At 42.5% G+C, this 14,254-nt stretch overlaps 1 protein-coding gene across 1 annotated transcript in view; it reads right to left on the bottom strand.

The window, feature by feature from the left end:
* The window catches only part of ADGB (androglobin), a 443,164-nt gene that overhangs the window by 195,146 nt on the left and 233,764 nt on the right, over positions 1-14,254 (bottom strand). The window contains exons 14-15 of the mRNA XM_073672692.1: positions 12,858-12,888; positions 10,364-10,505 (exon numbers count right to left, since the gene is read on the bottom strand). Of these exons, the coding sequence (XP_073528793.1) occupies positions 10,364-10,505; positions 12,858-12,888 (173 nt within the window). The remainder of the gene's footprint in view (positions 1-10,363; positions 10,506-12,857; positions 12,889-14,254) is intronic.

The raw sequence follows: 14,254 nt of genomic DNA, 5'->3' as shown, positions 1-14,254 counted from the left end.
ATAGGAGCGATCACAGTAATTGACAAGCAATTGTGTTGTGAAAATAAATAAAGTATATTTATAAAAAGCACATAGAAAAAAGCACTCAACTATTAGGATAGAGCTGAATAATAATAATAATAATAATAATGTTACTATAGGGTTATGTAAGATGGGTATTCATTTCCTTTTTACATGGCCTTTTTATTTATACCATTTTGGCTTAAAGAGTTTGCTCTTTTTTAAATATTTTGAACCCATAGGCTCAGTGACATGTAAAATAACAAACTGACCTTTACTTACCTTCACAGCATCCAGGGTGGAGTCTTCGCTACTGTCCTGTATGGTTGATGAGCTGCAGCAGTGAAGAATCACTGAGGTTCAGCGGTTCAGTCAATGTAGACGACAAGAGCAGCTCAGCTCAAGGATTGGCTGCAGTGCCACTGCAGCCAATCAAAAAAGACTGGAGCAGCAGAGGAGATTCACTGCTGGACCCGGGAGGGTTAGTAAATCTCAGTTTATACGTCACTGACCCTATGGGTTAAAATATTTCAAATGGGACTGTGACGCTGAATCACTTTTCACGGCCAGGCCGTGAGACGGGATAGTCAAGGAGTCCGAAGTCAAAGCCAGGAGGGTACGTCATAAACAGAGGGAAGAGGCAAAGACGTAGTCAGGTAACGTTCTGTAGATCAGAATACCAGGAGGAAAGCAGATCAGAGCAGAAGGGGTTAAACAGACGGATGGTCAGAACAAGGTCGAAGGTCTGGCAATAGAAGATCAATAAACAGAACTTAAGGCACAGACAACAAAACACACACTAGCTGAATGTACATCTGGCAGAGATCTGGGGGAAACAGCTCAGTAAAGTAGCCAGACATTCAATTGGAATAATGAACACCTGAAGATAGCCAGTGCCTCCCAGTTTCAGGTTGGACAGCCGAGCTGTCAATCACCACACTGACAGCTATTGCACACCCCTGTACCAGAATGGATGGTGGAGCTGTCAATCACAGTACTGATAGCTGCAGCACGCCACTGTACAAGATTGGACGGCTGAGCTGTCAGTAACTGCATCCCGGACACAGTGAAGGGTGGAACCGTGACAGTACCCCCTCTTCTAAGGGAGGCCCCCAGACCCACAAGCTTCCCAGGAAACTTTAGATGAAAGGCCCTGACTAATCGATCGGCCTTCACATCTTGAGCAGGGACCCATGATCTCTCCTCTAGTCCGCCTCCCCTCCAGTGGATGAGGTATTGGAGGGAATTATGGACCCTACGAGAATCCACCACTCTCTAAACCTCATACTCTAAGCCACCGTCGACTGAAACTGGAGGAGGCGGGGATCAGGGAGATAATACCGAGGGAACAAACTCCTTTAATAAGGATTTATGGAAGACGTTAGGGATGCGAAGGGATGGAGAAAGCTTTAATCTGAATGCCACTGGATTGACCACCTCAAGGATCTCATAAGGACTAATAAACTTTGGACCCAACTTTGCCGACGGCACTTTAAGTTTAATGTTCCTGGATGACAACCAAACCTTATCCCCAATCTTAAAAACAGGACCCACCGAAAATCTTCTATCAGCCTTCAGTTTTGGCGAGTCAGAGCAGTCCCAATATTCTTTTGAACCTCCTTCCAAATATCCCCAAGTCTTTGTATGGTGACCTCCACCCCAGGACATTCAGAACTAATCCTAGAAAATTCACCAAAATGGGGATGAAACCCATAATTACAGAAAAATGTAGAGGTTCCAGTAGACTGATTTACTCCACTGTTAAAGGCAAACTCAGAGAGAGGTAAAAACGAAAACCAGTCCTCCTGCTGAGCTGCACAAAGCACCTTAAAATTTGTTCCAAAGATCTATTTGTCCTATCAGTCTGACCGTTGGTCTCAGGGTGGTAGGCAGATGAAAATGACAAGTCAATCCCGAGTTTACTACAAAAAGCTCTCAAGAATTTAGAGACAAATTGTACTCCCCTATCAGACACAATGTTAAGAGGGATACAATGTAACCTTACAATATGGGAAATAAACAACTTGGAGAGTGTCTCTGCATTAGGTAATCCAGACAAGGGAACAAAATGAGCTTGCTTGTTGAATCGGTCCACTACCACCCAGATAGCAGTTTTTCCATCAGACAGAGGCAAATCCGTGATGAAATCCATGGACAAATGAGTCCATGGTCTTTCTGGAATTGGCAATGGAGCCAATTCCCCGGCCGGCTATGACTGACTTTAGCGTGTGCGCAGACTTCATAAGTAGATACAAAATCTTTGATATCATTAAGCATGGATGACCACCAAAAAAGGCTGGCAACGGCTTTTCTTGTAGCGTAGCAGTAACCCCAGGATGACCACTTATGACGGAATCATGAAATTCCTGTAACACACGCAATCTTAGGTACACAGGCAGAAATAATTTAGACCCTGGAGTAGCGGGAGGAGCCAATGACTGGGCATTACGGATCTCCTCCTCCAATTTTGAGGTTACCATAGAAACCACAATACCCTGAGGAATAATGGAAGATGGGGGTTCTGGAGGAGAAACTGGATCGAGACTAAGAGACAATACGTCAGCTTTCACATTCTTAGACCCCGGTCAAAATGTAATCGAAAAATTAAACCTTGAGAAAAACAAGGTCCATCTGGCTTGTCTAGGAGTTAACCTTTTAGCTGACTCAATATAGGCTAGATTTTTGTGATCAGTGACCACAGTAACTGGATGAACCGCCCCCTCCAAAAAAGACCTCCATTCCTCAAAGGCTAATTTTGCAGCAAGTAACTCACGATTCCCAACATCATAATTTCTTTCTGCCGGCAAAAATTTCTTAGACAAAAAAGCACATCGACGCAAGTTAGTCAGAGGTTTGGGCCCCTGCGAGAAAACTGTCCTTACTCCGACCTCCGAAGCATCCAACTGTACAATGAATGGTTCTTGGAGATCCGGTTGGATCAGAATGGGGGCAGACATGAAATACTCTTTTAATTTTTCGAAAGCCGTGATAGCACTCGGAGACCATATCTTGAGATTTACCCCCTTACGTGTAAGGTCAGTAAGAGGTTTAGCAATCTGAGAAAACCCCTTGATAAATTTCCTATAATAGTTGGCGAATCCCAGAAAACACTGTAAAGCCTTAAGATCACGAGGCTAAACCCAGTAAATTATGGCCTGTATCTTCCCAGGGTCCATCTTAAACCGTTCTGCAGACAAGATGAACCCCAAGAACAAAATTTCCTGAACAGAAAAACACATTTTTCCAATTTAGCAAACAAAGAGTTCTCCCTTAACCTTTGTAACACAACCCGGACATGTTCCTCGTGAGAGTCCAAATCTGGCGAGAAAATTAGAATATCATCCAGATAAATTACAACATATCTTCCAATGCAATCACAGAAAATATCATTCAGAAAATTTCGAAACACAGCAGGTGCATTGGATAACCGAAAAGGCATGACAAGGTTTTCAAACAGACCCTCAGACGTTAAAAACGCAGTCTTCCACTTATCACCCTACCGGATGCGTATCAAATTGTAAACCCGTCTAAGATCAAGTTTAGAGAATACCCTGGTCCTCAGAAGCAGATTATATAGGTCGGGGATGAGTGGACGTGGGTTTTGTTTAGTTCCCGGAAATCGAGGCAAAGACGGAGACCCCCATCTTTCTTTTTTATGAAGAAAAAAACGGCAGCTACCGAAGAGGAGGAAGTACAGATATTACCCTTCCTTAAACTTTCGTTAACATATTCTTTCATGGCGGCCCATTCAGGCCCGGACAAATTGTAAAGGCAAGCTTTAGGCAGTTTGGCATAAGGAATAAGCTCAATTGCACAATCATAAGGATGATGGGGAGGCAGGGGATTGCTTGGTGTTCCCCGGACGCCAAGCCTGTGGGAAAAAAGAATTGATTAAAGTGCTTTTCTCTGCAATCAGACCTCTGCTATGGGCCATACAGGTACAGTGGTGTCCAAAAGTATTGGCACCCCTGCAATTCTGTCAGATAATACTGTTTCTTCCTGAAAATGATTGCAATCACAAATTCTTTGGTATTATTATCTTCATTTAATTTGTCTTCAATGAAAAAACAAAAAGAATTGTCCTAAAGCCAAATTGGATATAATTCCACACCAAACCTAAAAAATAGGGTGGACAAAAGTATTGGCACTGTTTGAAAAATCATGTGATGCTTCTCTAATTCGTGTAATTAACAGCACCTGTAACTTACCTGTGGCACCTAACAGGTGTTGGCAATAACTAAATCACACTTGCAGCCAGTTAACATGGATTAAAGTTGACTCAACCTCTGTCCTGTGTCCTTGTGTGTACCACATTGAGCATGGAGAAAAGAAAGAAGACCAAAGAACTGTCTGAGGACTTGAGAAACCAAATTGTGAGGAAGTATGAGCAATCTCAAGGCTACAAGTCCATCTCCAAAGACCTGAATGTTCCAGTGTCTTCCGTGCGCAGTGTCATCAAGAAGTTTAAAGCCCATGGCACTGTGGCTAACCTCCCTAGATGTGGACGGAAAAGAAAAATTGACGAGAGATTTCAACGCAAGATTGTGCGGATGGTGGATAAAGAACCTCAACTAACATCCAAACAAGTTCAAGCTGCCCTGCAGTCCGAGGGTACAACAGTGTCAACCCGTACTATCAGTCGGTGTCTGAATGAAAAGGGACTGTATGGTAGGATACCCAGGAAGACCCCACTTCTTACCCCGAGACATAAAAAAGCCAGGCTGGAGTTTGCTAAAACTTACCTGAGAAAGCCTAAAACGTTTTGGAAGAATGTTCTCTGGTCAGATGAGACAAAAGTAGAGCTTTTTGGGAAAAAGCATCAACATAGAGTGTACAGGAAAAAAAAAAGAGGCATTCAAAGAAAAGAACACGGTCCCTACAGTCAAACATGGCGGAGGTTCCCTGATGTTTTGGGGTTGCTTTGCTCCCTCTGGCACTGGACTGCTTGACCGTGTGCATGGCATTATGAAGTCTGAAGACTACCAACAAATTTTACAGCATAATGTAGGGCCCAGTGTGAGAAAGCTGTGTCTCCCTCAGAGGTCATGGGTCTTCCAGCAGGACAATGACCCAAAACACACTTCCAAAAGCACTATAAAATGGTTTGAGAGAAAGCACTGGAGACTTCTAAGGTGGCCAGCAATGAGTTCAGACCTGAATTCCATAGAACACCTGTGGAGAGATCTCAAAATGGCAGTTTGGAGAAGGCACCCTTCAAATATCAGGGACCTGGAGCAGTTTGCCAAAGAAGAATGGTCTACAATTCCAGCAGAGCATTGTAAGAAACTCATTGATGGTTACCGGAAGCGGTTCTTCGCAGTTATTTTGGCTAAAGGTTGTGCAGCCAAGTATTAGGCTGAGGGTGCCAATACTTTTGTCTGGCCCATTTTTGGAGTTTTGTGTGAAATGATCAATGATTTGATTTTTGCTTCATTTTCTTTAGTGTTTTTCCCTTGCAAGCAAATTAAATGAAGATAATAATACCAAAGAATTTGTGATTACAATCATTTTCAGGAAGAAACTGAGTATTATCTGACAGAATTGCAGGGGTGCCAATACTTTTGGTCACCACTGTATGTATAGATTTACTTTTTCTATACCCTGTATGGCCATAGTGTAAGTCTGATATCGCCCAGGGGGTGACAGATTCCCTTTAAGTAGCCAGGCATTCAATTGGAATAATGAACACCTGTAGATAGCCAGTGCCTCCCAGTCTCAGGTTGGACAGCTGAGCTGTCAATCACCACGCTGACAGCTATTGCACGCCCCAGTACCAGATTGGATGGTCAAGCCGTCAATCACCGTACTGACAGCTCCAGCATGCCCCTGTACAAGATTGGACAGCTGAGTTGTCAATAGCTGCATCCCAGACACAGTGAGGGGTGGAACTGTGACAGGACAACCCTTTTAACAGGGAGGCTGATCTGTCCCCATACTATGCTACCTTGATTAAGGGCTGCATTGTGTAGGCATTTGCTCTGGTAGGCAGCGGCAGGGACGCAGCACTGAGGCAACACACATAGGCAGACTGTCCAAACTTCAGTGTTTTATTCACACTTTAAAAAAACAGGAGGCAGAAAAGGGGAAAAAAAAACAACTTAAATATACTCCAACTTGGAGAATCCACAGGTCTCAGACTCACTCTTGCATGGGATGGGCTTAATTAAGCGGACATCTGGTCACCAATAGTGATGTGGTTAGTTGTAGGCTGCAGGCGACCACCAGGTGCCATTCCCAGGGTGGCTTGAACCTTGCCACCAACCTTTTTAGCAAGTATCTAGAGAACAATACACATTCAGGCTCACTCCAGCCTAGATCCTCACATCCTGAGATTTCCCCACTAACTGGCTTATGCAGGCTTAATTGCTGCAGCTGCGTATGTCAGGTGCCCGGAGAACTAGGGAAAATCCAGGCCACATTTTATTTTGCTGGGAGAAATATACCTTCCAACCGACACTACACCTTTCACTGCACCACAATTGGCTAATAACATATACTTTAACAATAATGATTGTTGTGTGCAGTGATCACCCACGACATGGCGTTGGAAGTATAGTTTATTTTCTAGCATAGTTGTGAAGTTGCTCACACTGCAAATATGGTGTAAAAAATGCCAACAAAGCACAATAAACCATAGAAAAACGTGTTTTCCCATGTATCGAACTACACTGCTCAAAAAAATAAAGGGAACACTTAAACAACAGAGTATAACTCCAAGTAAATCAAACTTCTGTGAAATCAAACTGTCCACTTAGGAAGCAACACTGATTGACAATCAATTTCACATGCTGTTGTGCAAATGGAATAGACAATAGATGGAAATTATTGGCAATTATCAAGACACACTCAATAAAGGAGTGGTTCTGCAGGTGGGGACCACAGACCACATCTCAGTACCAATACTTTCTGGCTGATGTTTTGGTCACTTTTGAATGTTGGTTGTGCTTTCACACTCGTGGTAGCATGAGACAGACTCTACAATCCACAGAAGTTGCTCAGGTAGTTGAGCTCATCCAGGATGGCACATCAATGCAATCTGTGGCAAGAAGGTTTTCTGTGTCTGTCAGCATAGTGTCCAGAGGCTGGAGGCACTACCAGGAGACAGGCCACTACACCAGGAGACGTGGAGGGGGCCGTAGGAGGGCAACAACCCAGCAGCAGGACGGCTACCTCCTCCTTTGTGCAAGGAGGAACAGGAGGAGCACTGCCCGAGCCCTGCAAAATGACCTCCAGCAGGCCACAAATGTGCATGTGTCTGCACAAATGGTTAGAAACTGACTCCATGAGGGTGGTATGGGGGCCTGACGTCCACAGATGGGGGTTGTGCTCACAGCCCAACACCGTGCAGGACGCTTGGCATTTGCCACAGAACACCAGTGGCGCCCTGTGCTCTTCACAGATGAAAGCAGGTTCACACTGAGCACATGTGACAGACGTGACAGAGTCTGGAGACGCCGTGGAGAGCGATCTGCTGTCTGCAACATCCTTCAGCATGACCGGTTTGGCAGTGGGTCAGTAATGGTGTGGGTTGGCATTTCTTTGGAGGGCCACGCAGCCCTCCATGTGCTCGCCAGTGGTAGCCTGACTGCTATTAGGTACCGAGATGAGATCCTCAGACCCCTTGTGAGACCATATGCTGGTGCAGTTGGCCCTGGGTTCCTCTTAAGGCAAGACAATGCCAGACCTCATGTGGCTGGAGTGTGTCAGCAGTTCCTGCCAGATGAAGGCATTGAAGCTATGGACTGACCCGCCCGTTCCCCAGACCTGAATCCGATTGAGCACATCTGGGACATCATGTCTCACTACATCCACCAACGTCACATTGCACCAAAGACTGTGCAGGAGTTGGCGGATGCTTTAGTCCAGGTCTGGGAGGCGATCCCACAGGAGTCCATCCGCAACCTCATCAGGAGCATGCCCAGGCGTTGTAGGGCGGTCATACAGGAACGTGGAGGCTACACACAATACTGAGCCTCATTTTGACTTGTTTTAAGGACATTACATCAAAGTTGGATCAGCCTGTAGTGTGTTTTTCCACTTTAATTTTGGGGGTGACTCCAAATCCAGGCCTCCGTTGGTTAATAAATTTGATTTCCATTGATGATTTTTGTGTGATTTTGTTGTCAGCACATTCAACTTTGTACAGAACAAAGTATTCAATGAGAATATTTCATTCATTCAGATCTAGAATGTGTTATTTGAGTGTTCCCTTTATTTTTTTGAGCAGTGTATATAAAAGTAATTTACAAAAATATACAAGGGGAAATGAAGGTAAAACAAAGGGAGTATGGGTATGAGCACATTAATATATGCACAGCAATACCAAAGCGACTGGCTGTACATGTCCTCCATGTTTTGTCACTTCTTTTAACAGCTTCAGGCTGTGAAAGCTTAAAAAAGTGACCTGACCATTCTTTAGGTGGCTTTGTTTGGAAAGTGTCACTATATTATACAATACAAAAAAGTAAAAAACAAAGCAAGACATGTCAGAGATTCTTCAAAATAAACATTTCTTCAGCATTTTAAGCGTCTTTTGCTTAAAAAATTATGTGGGTACGCCATTGTCTAAAAGACGCCATGTGCCTATACTCTACAAGCTTCCATTTATACATATAGTTAATTATAACAGCCCTCCATCTTTAGGGGTTAGGTGTCAAGAGTAAGGCTAAGTGCCCACGATGAAGAAATGCTGCAGATTTTTTCCGCATCTCCCCGGCAGGAAAAACGCATGCGGATTGTATATGCATTTTTCCTGCTAGGTAGAAGTGTAAGTGAAGCGTTTTTGCATGCGTTTCCGCATGCGGGTTATCAAGCGCTTTTCCAAGCGATTTTAGCATCACTTGGAAAGTGCTTGTCAACTTGGTCGCACTATATAAATAAATGCAAAGAGCATGGATTTATATAGTGTGACCAAGTTAATAGTTGAAAAAAAGAATAAAAATGGTAAAAAAAACAACAAAAAAAACCCATTATACTTACCTTATGATGGCCCCCGGTCTTTTCTACGCTGCGTCTGGTCTCTTGTACGGCAGTGGTGTGAAAGGACCTTTCATGACGTCATTTAGTCATGTAACAGGTCACGTGACTGCCAATGTCAGCAGTCGCGTGACCTGTCACATGACTAAATGATGTCATGGAAGGTCCTTTTAGACCATCACGAGCAGTCGGGGAGCCATGACGCATCATACAGGAGAACAGGGGACATCGGAAGGTGAGTATAATGTTTATTTTTTATTTTAAATTATTTTTTTAACAGGTACCATGGTACCCGGGTCTGGAGGAGAGTCTCCTCTTCTCCAGACCCGGGTACCATCCGCACATTGAATCGCTTAATATCCGCATGTGCACATGTAGTCATGCGAATATTAAGCGATTCAATGCAAGTCAATGGCGAAAATTAATGGCTATGCTGCGTATTTTTCCGCAATGATAATCCGCAGCGGAAATTTCCGCAGCATGTGCACAGCACATGTGGACTATCATTGGGGACCATGGGGCACGTATTACCAAGCGTTTTCGCTGCGGAAATTCCGAGGCAAAAACGCTTGAAAAACGCATAGTGGGCACGCAGCCTTACATAATAATAAGGTAGGAAAAACAGAGCAAACTACTCCCTTTTATATACATAACAACATTAGTTATGTAAATGCACATATGAACTTTTTCCACCATTGACCTCTAAATTCAGGGGGCTCTTCCTTTACCTGTATGTACCAATATGAACTTCTAAGTTGTTTCTGAATCAGAGGAACAGAACGATGTATTTTCAAAACATGGACTAATGAATGCATACTCACCTTCTACTTTCTTGTTCTGTACTTGTTATTCTGTTTGTGGTTTATCTTATGATTATAAATACTTTAATTGTGACGATGCTAATAAACACATTATATGTGCTCTTGGGAAAAAGGTGAAAGATACAACTCTTTTTTAACATTCAAACATCTCACTTTATTTTCAGCAATTGCTTAATTTCACATCTTACAGTAGCTTCTTCATAACGCTGTAGAGTCAGTGAACTGTAACTGGAAGAATATCAGAAAACTGACTCATTCCTGAGCTCAGCCGTCCGGAGTATCTCTATATATCCAGTGAAAATCAAGAAGAAGCACAATGAGTTCTGTCTGCTGGATCTGTCTTTTGATCTTCCCTCCAATCTCATTTTTATCAAATAAAAATAATTACAGAATGGATGACAAAGGAGGGATCGCTACAAATAGGATCAGTGAAGACAGATACACCAGACATAATAAAAATGGTCATTACCAAGTATCACTGCCAAGCCATTATTATTAACCATGACTGCTCATAAGAACTGGAAAGGATTACATCACATTTATTACTAAAGAAGCGAGCAACGTACTGGAAACACCGGCCGAAGTCAGAAAACTCCATCCAAGTTTGCTTTGTGACTTGCGTTATTTCTTCTTTCTCAATGATATTGGGTGCTTGACCTAAACCGTCTGTTGTGTGACCATCACCAGCCGTAGCATCATTGGAGCCATCTAAGACAAAGAAACATGAAACATTTATTTCCAAATGTTCACCATCTGATGACAGATAACATTTAGGCCACGTTCACACGTTCAGTATTTGGTCAGTATTTCACATTGGTATTTGTAGCCAAAATCAGGAGTGGAACAATCAGAGGAAAAGTTATCAGAAAATGCTCAAAAGACTGAACATAAGCATTTCGACTTGCTGTACAAATGTTCAGGCTTTTGAACGTTTTTTACAATATGAGGCAATGGGAGAACTCAAAAGAAGCCTGGATGTCTGTTGGTGCATTTTGACACTGCTTTTGTTAAAAAAAACTCACTAACGTTTTCTTCATTATTCGATGGAGTGAAAAAGAAAAACGATCAGAAGACAACAGTAATAAAGACATGAAAAAAAAAAACATGGGAAAAAACGTAAAAAAAACCACATCCAAAACCACCGGAAAAAAAGCTCAGGAAACAACCGGAAAAAAAGAAACAAATGATGCTTTAGTATAAAAAAAAAAAAAAGATTTTCCGAAAGTATCTTCAGCATAAAAAACTCAGCGGGTTCGTCTGAGTTTTAAAGACGCCATGTGCACATATCCTAATAAGTCCAAAGGTTTTTCAAAGGCTTTGAGGCAAGAAAAATACTAAGGATTATGCCCAAAAAGACTGAAACCCCAATGGAATAGAGCACATCGGCAGTGTGAACGTAGCCTTACTTGTTGCATCATTGGTAATTTGTTTAATCTAGCTGTAAATTTTTGATTCAGTTTATGAGATTTTGCTATTCATATTAATTTGCATTATGTTAGAATAGTCTTCACTGAGCAGCTGATGTCATCTATTATGATTATTATTTTACCAAATGTTATAATTTTACCATATAATTCTAAAAGTCTTGATATCATTCAATAAGCTTTGGTCTAATAATACTCAAACCTTAAGAAATTAGCTCAGCATCAAGGCAGGAGGTATAAGCTAATTCACAAGACTCCCAATTTTTACCTAATGTAAAAACTACACATTTTAAACATAAACGTCTAGGCTATGTTCACATGTTGCGTTTTTGCAGCATTTTTTTTATACAAATTAAAAGCTGCTTTTTACTGTACTGGCAAAAGCTATGACATTTCAGAAATCTCACGCACACGCTTGTTATATTTTTTTTCCTGACTGAATTGGAAAACGTCTACGTTTTTTTAAAATCTGCAGCATGTCAATTCATTTTGCGTTTTTGCAGCGTTTTTTCACCCCTAGAAAGCAATAAGAAAGTGCAAAAACGCTGCTATCAGGTATGGCAGGATGTGAAACCCCCTTATTTTTGCGACTTTCCCAAGTATAAAGCATATGTTAGGATGCTTTCACATTGCGTTCGTGGGTCCTACTACTCAGACGTAGTAGACGGTGTCTGGGTATTGGCCTCCAGTAGGCATACACTCCCGATAATGGTGCACATCACAGTGCACGTTCGCTCTGCCGTCACCATTACAGTCTATGGCCCCACCAGCGCATACATCCAAACCCCGTTTTGTGGGGAGGCTCAGACGTAAGCCCAGATGGTACCCACAAACGCAATGTGAAAGCATCCTTAGTATTGTCGCATGAACATGGATGTTAGTATTTTTTTTAAGCCATCCTTTTGTTTCTCCCTACTCCAAGCATAATTAAATTAAATTAGTGATAATTAATTATGTGTTAATAGTAAACAACTCATAATTAGTGATGAGCCCAAGAGATTCGTGTTACTCGAGTTTGTCTAGGGTGCTCGAAAAACCTGACAAACTCGGGCAATCCCCTCATGTTTTGTGACTAACAGCAGCGAAACATGCGGGACGGGGACGCGAACATGTCTTTCGAGCACCCGCAATACTCGGTGCATACCCGAGAACCCTAGGCAAACTAGGTTATGCTAGAGTAACGAGCACTTGCTCTCATCACTACTCATAATATCTAATAAACATAAAAAAAAAATAAAAATTCCCCCTAAATAATTTGATCAAGTTGCCCTTTTGTGCAAAAATGTTTTATGTTTTCACATACGTCTTGCATTGGTGGTCTAACACCTTGTATTGTTCATGCTTGTATGGTGGAAGCAAAGCTGAACTTTGGGATCCTGAAAAACGCAGCAAAAAAATGCAGCAAAAACGCAGCAAGAAAAGCGGCAAAAAATACAGTAAAGCCTGCGTTTTGAATGCAGTTTTTTTTTTTTACTGCCAAGAGATCAGGCTTTGGCTGCAGAAAAAAAGCAGCAAAACTGTAACATGTGAACATAGCCTAATACAACTTACTACAACAACAACTTGAAGTAACCGAACCAAATTATACCAGGACAAAACAGCTGAACAAATCTACTGTATATGAAAGTTAATTTACCTGTTAGGTTTTCTTGAAGTGAAGAGTTTTCCTGTGGGCATAAAATAGAGTTTTGATTTGTTAGATAATATCAACAGTATATGACTATTGAAAAAATAATGAACAACACAGGAAATAACTTTGAAATGCAGAAATTGTGCCCTGAGTAGGGATGACCGGACCCGTGGAAGTTCGGGTTCTGGTTCCCGATCCAAACTATATTCCAAAGTTTGGTTTGGATACCAGAACTTTACCCGAACTTGAGCCAGGACCCAAACCCAATTGAAAACAATATTCAGAAAAAACAGAGGTATTCTCCAGTGTTGAATTATAATATAAAAGGTCACTTTTATTTTCAATTTCTCATAAAAACATACTGGCTGGCAATCTACAATACCCACAGGAAAGGACCTTTAGAATTCAACGATGGGGAATACCTCTGTTTTTTCTGAATATTGTGCCTACATCCTGAACATGGGCGGCTCCGTGCAATGATTCCTCTTGCAACTGAGGGCTACAGACTTCCAACAATGGTGAGCTGACTTTCCCTATTTCCCCTCCTATTTTTAATTCCATTGAAAACAATGGGGACTCGGATTTTGAACCGGAAAATTCTCTCTCTCTGAAACGGACTTCCCCCGGAACTCTGAACATTGAAACGGACTTCCCCCGGAACTCTGAACATTGCAACAGACTTCCCCCAGAACTCTGAACATTGCAACGGACTTCCCCCAGAACTCTGAACATAGCAACGGACTTCCCCCAGAACTCTGAACATTGCAACAGACTTCCCCCGGAACTCTGAACATTGCAACCGACTTCCCCCGGAACTCTGAACATTGCAACAGACTTCCCCCGGAACTCTGAACATTGCAACCGACTTCCCCCGGAACTCTGAACATTGCAACGAACTTCCCCCGGAACTCTGAACATTGCAACGGACTTCCCCCGGAACTCTGAACATTGCAACGGACTTCCCCCGGAACTCTGAACATTGCAACGGACTTCCCCCAGAACTCTGAACATTGCAACGGACTTCCCCCAGAACTCTGAACATTGCAACAGACTTCCCCCAGAACTCTGAACATTGCAAAGGACTTCCCCCGGAACTCTGAACATTGCAACGGACTTCCCCCGGAACTCTGAACATTGCAACGGACTTCTGGGCTTCTGGGGAAAGTCCGGGTACAGCTTTTAACACCGGAGATTAATTGTCTGATATGAATGCCAAACTTTTACATTTGGGTCCGCTCATCCCTAGTCCTGAGTTCTACACCCTACTCTTTGTGTATTCGCATGGAGCTTATATGCTTTTTCTGAGATCTCTCCTCCCACAAATAAGATTCTGGTTGCTTTTCAGTGAAGAATTACACTCCAGAACAATGTAAGAGTTAAAGAGGAAGAGCAAGTAAATGAGG

The sequence above is a fragment of the Phyllobates terribilis genome, unplaced genomic scaffold (assembly GCF_046119375.1).
Source record: "Phyllobates terribilis strain yellow unplaced genomic scaffold, ASM4611937v1 Scaffold_3__8_contigs__length_932513732, whole genome shotgun sequence".
NCBI classification, from domain to species: domain Eukaryota; kingdom Metazoa; phylum Chordata; class Amphibia; order Anura; family Dendrobatidae; genus Phyllobates; species Phyllobates terribilis.
Note: the sequence above shows the minus strand (reverse complement) of the source record. Positions and strands in the feature narration are given on the sequence as shown.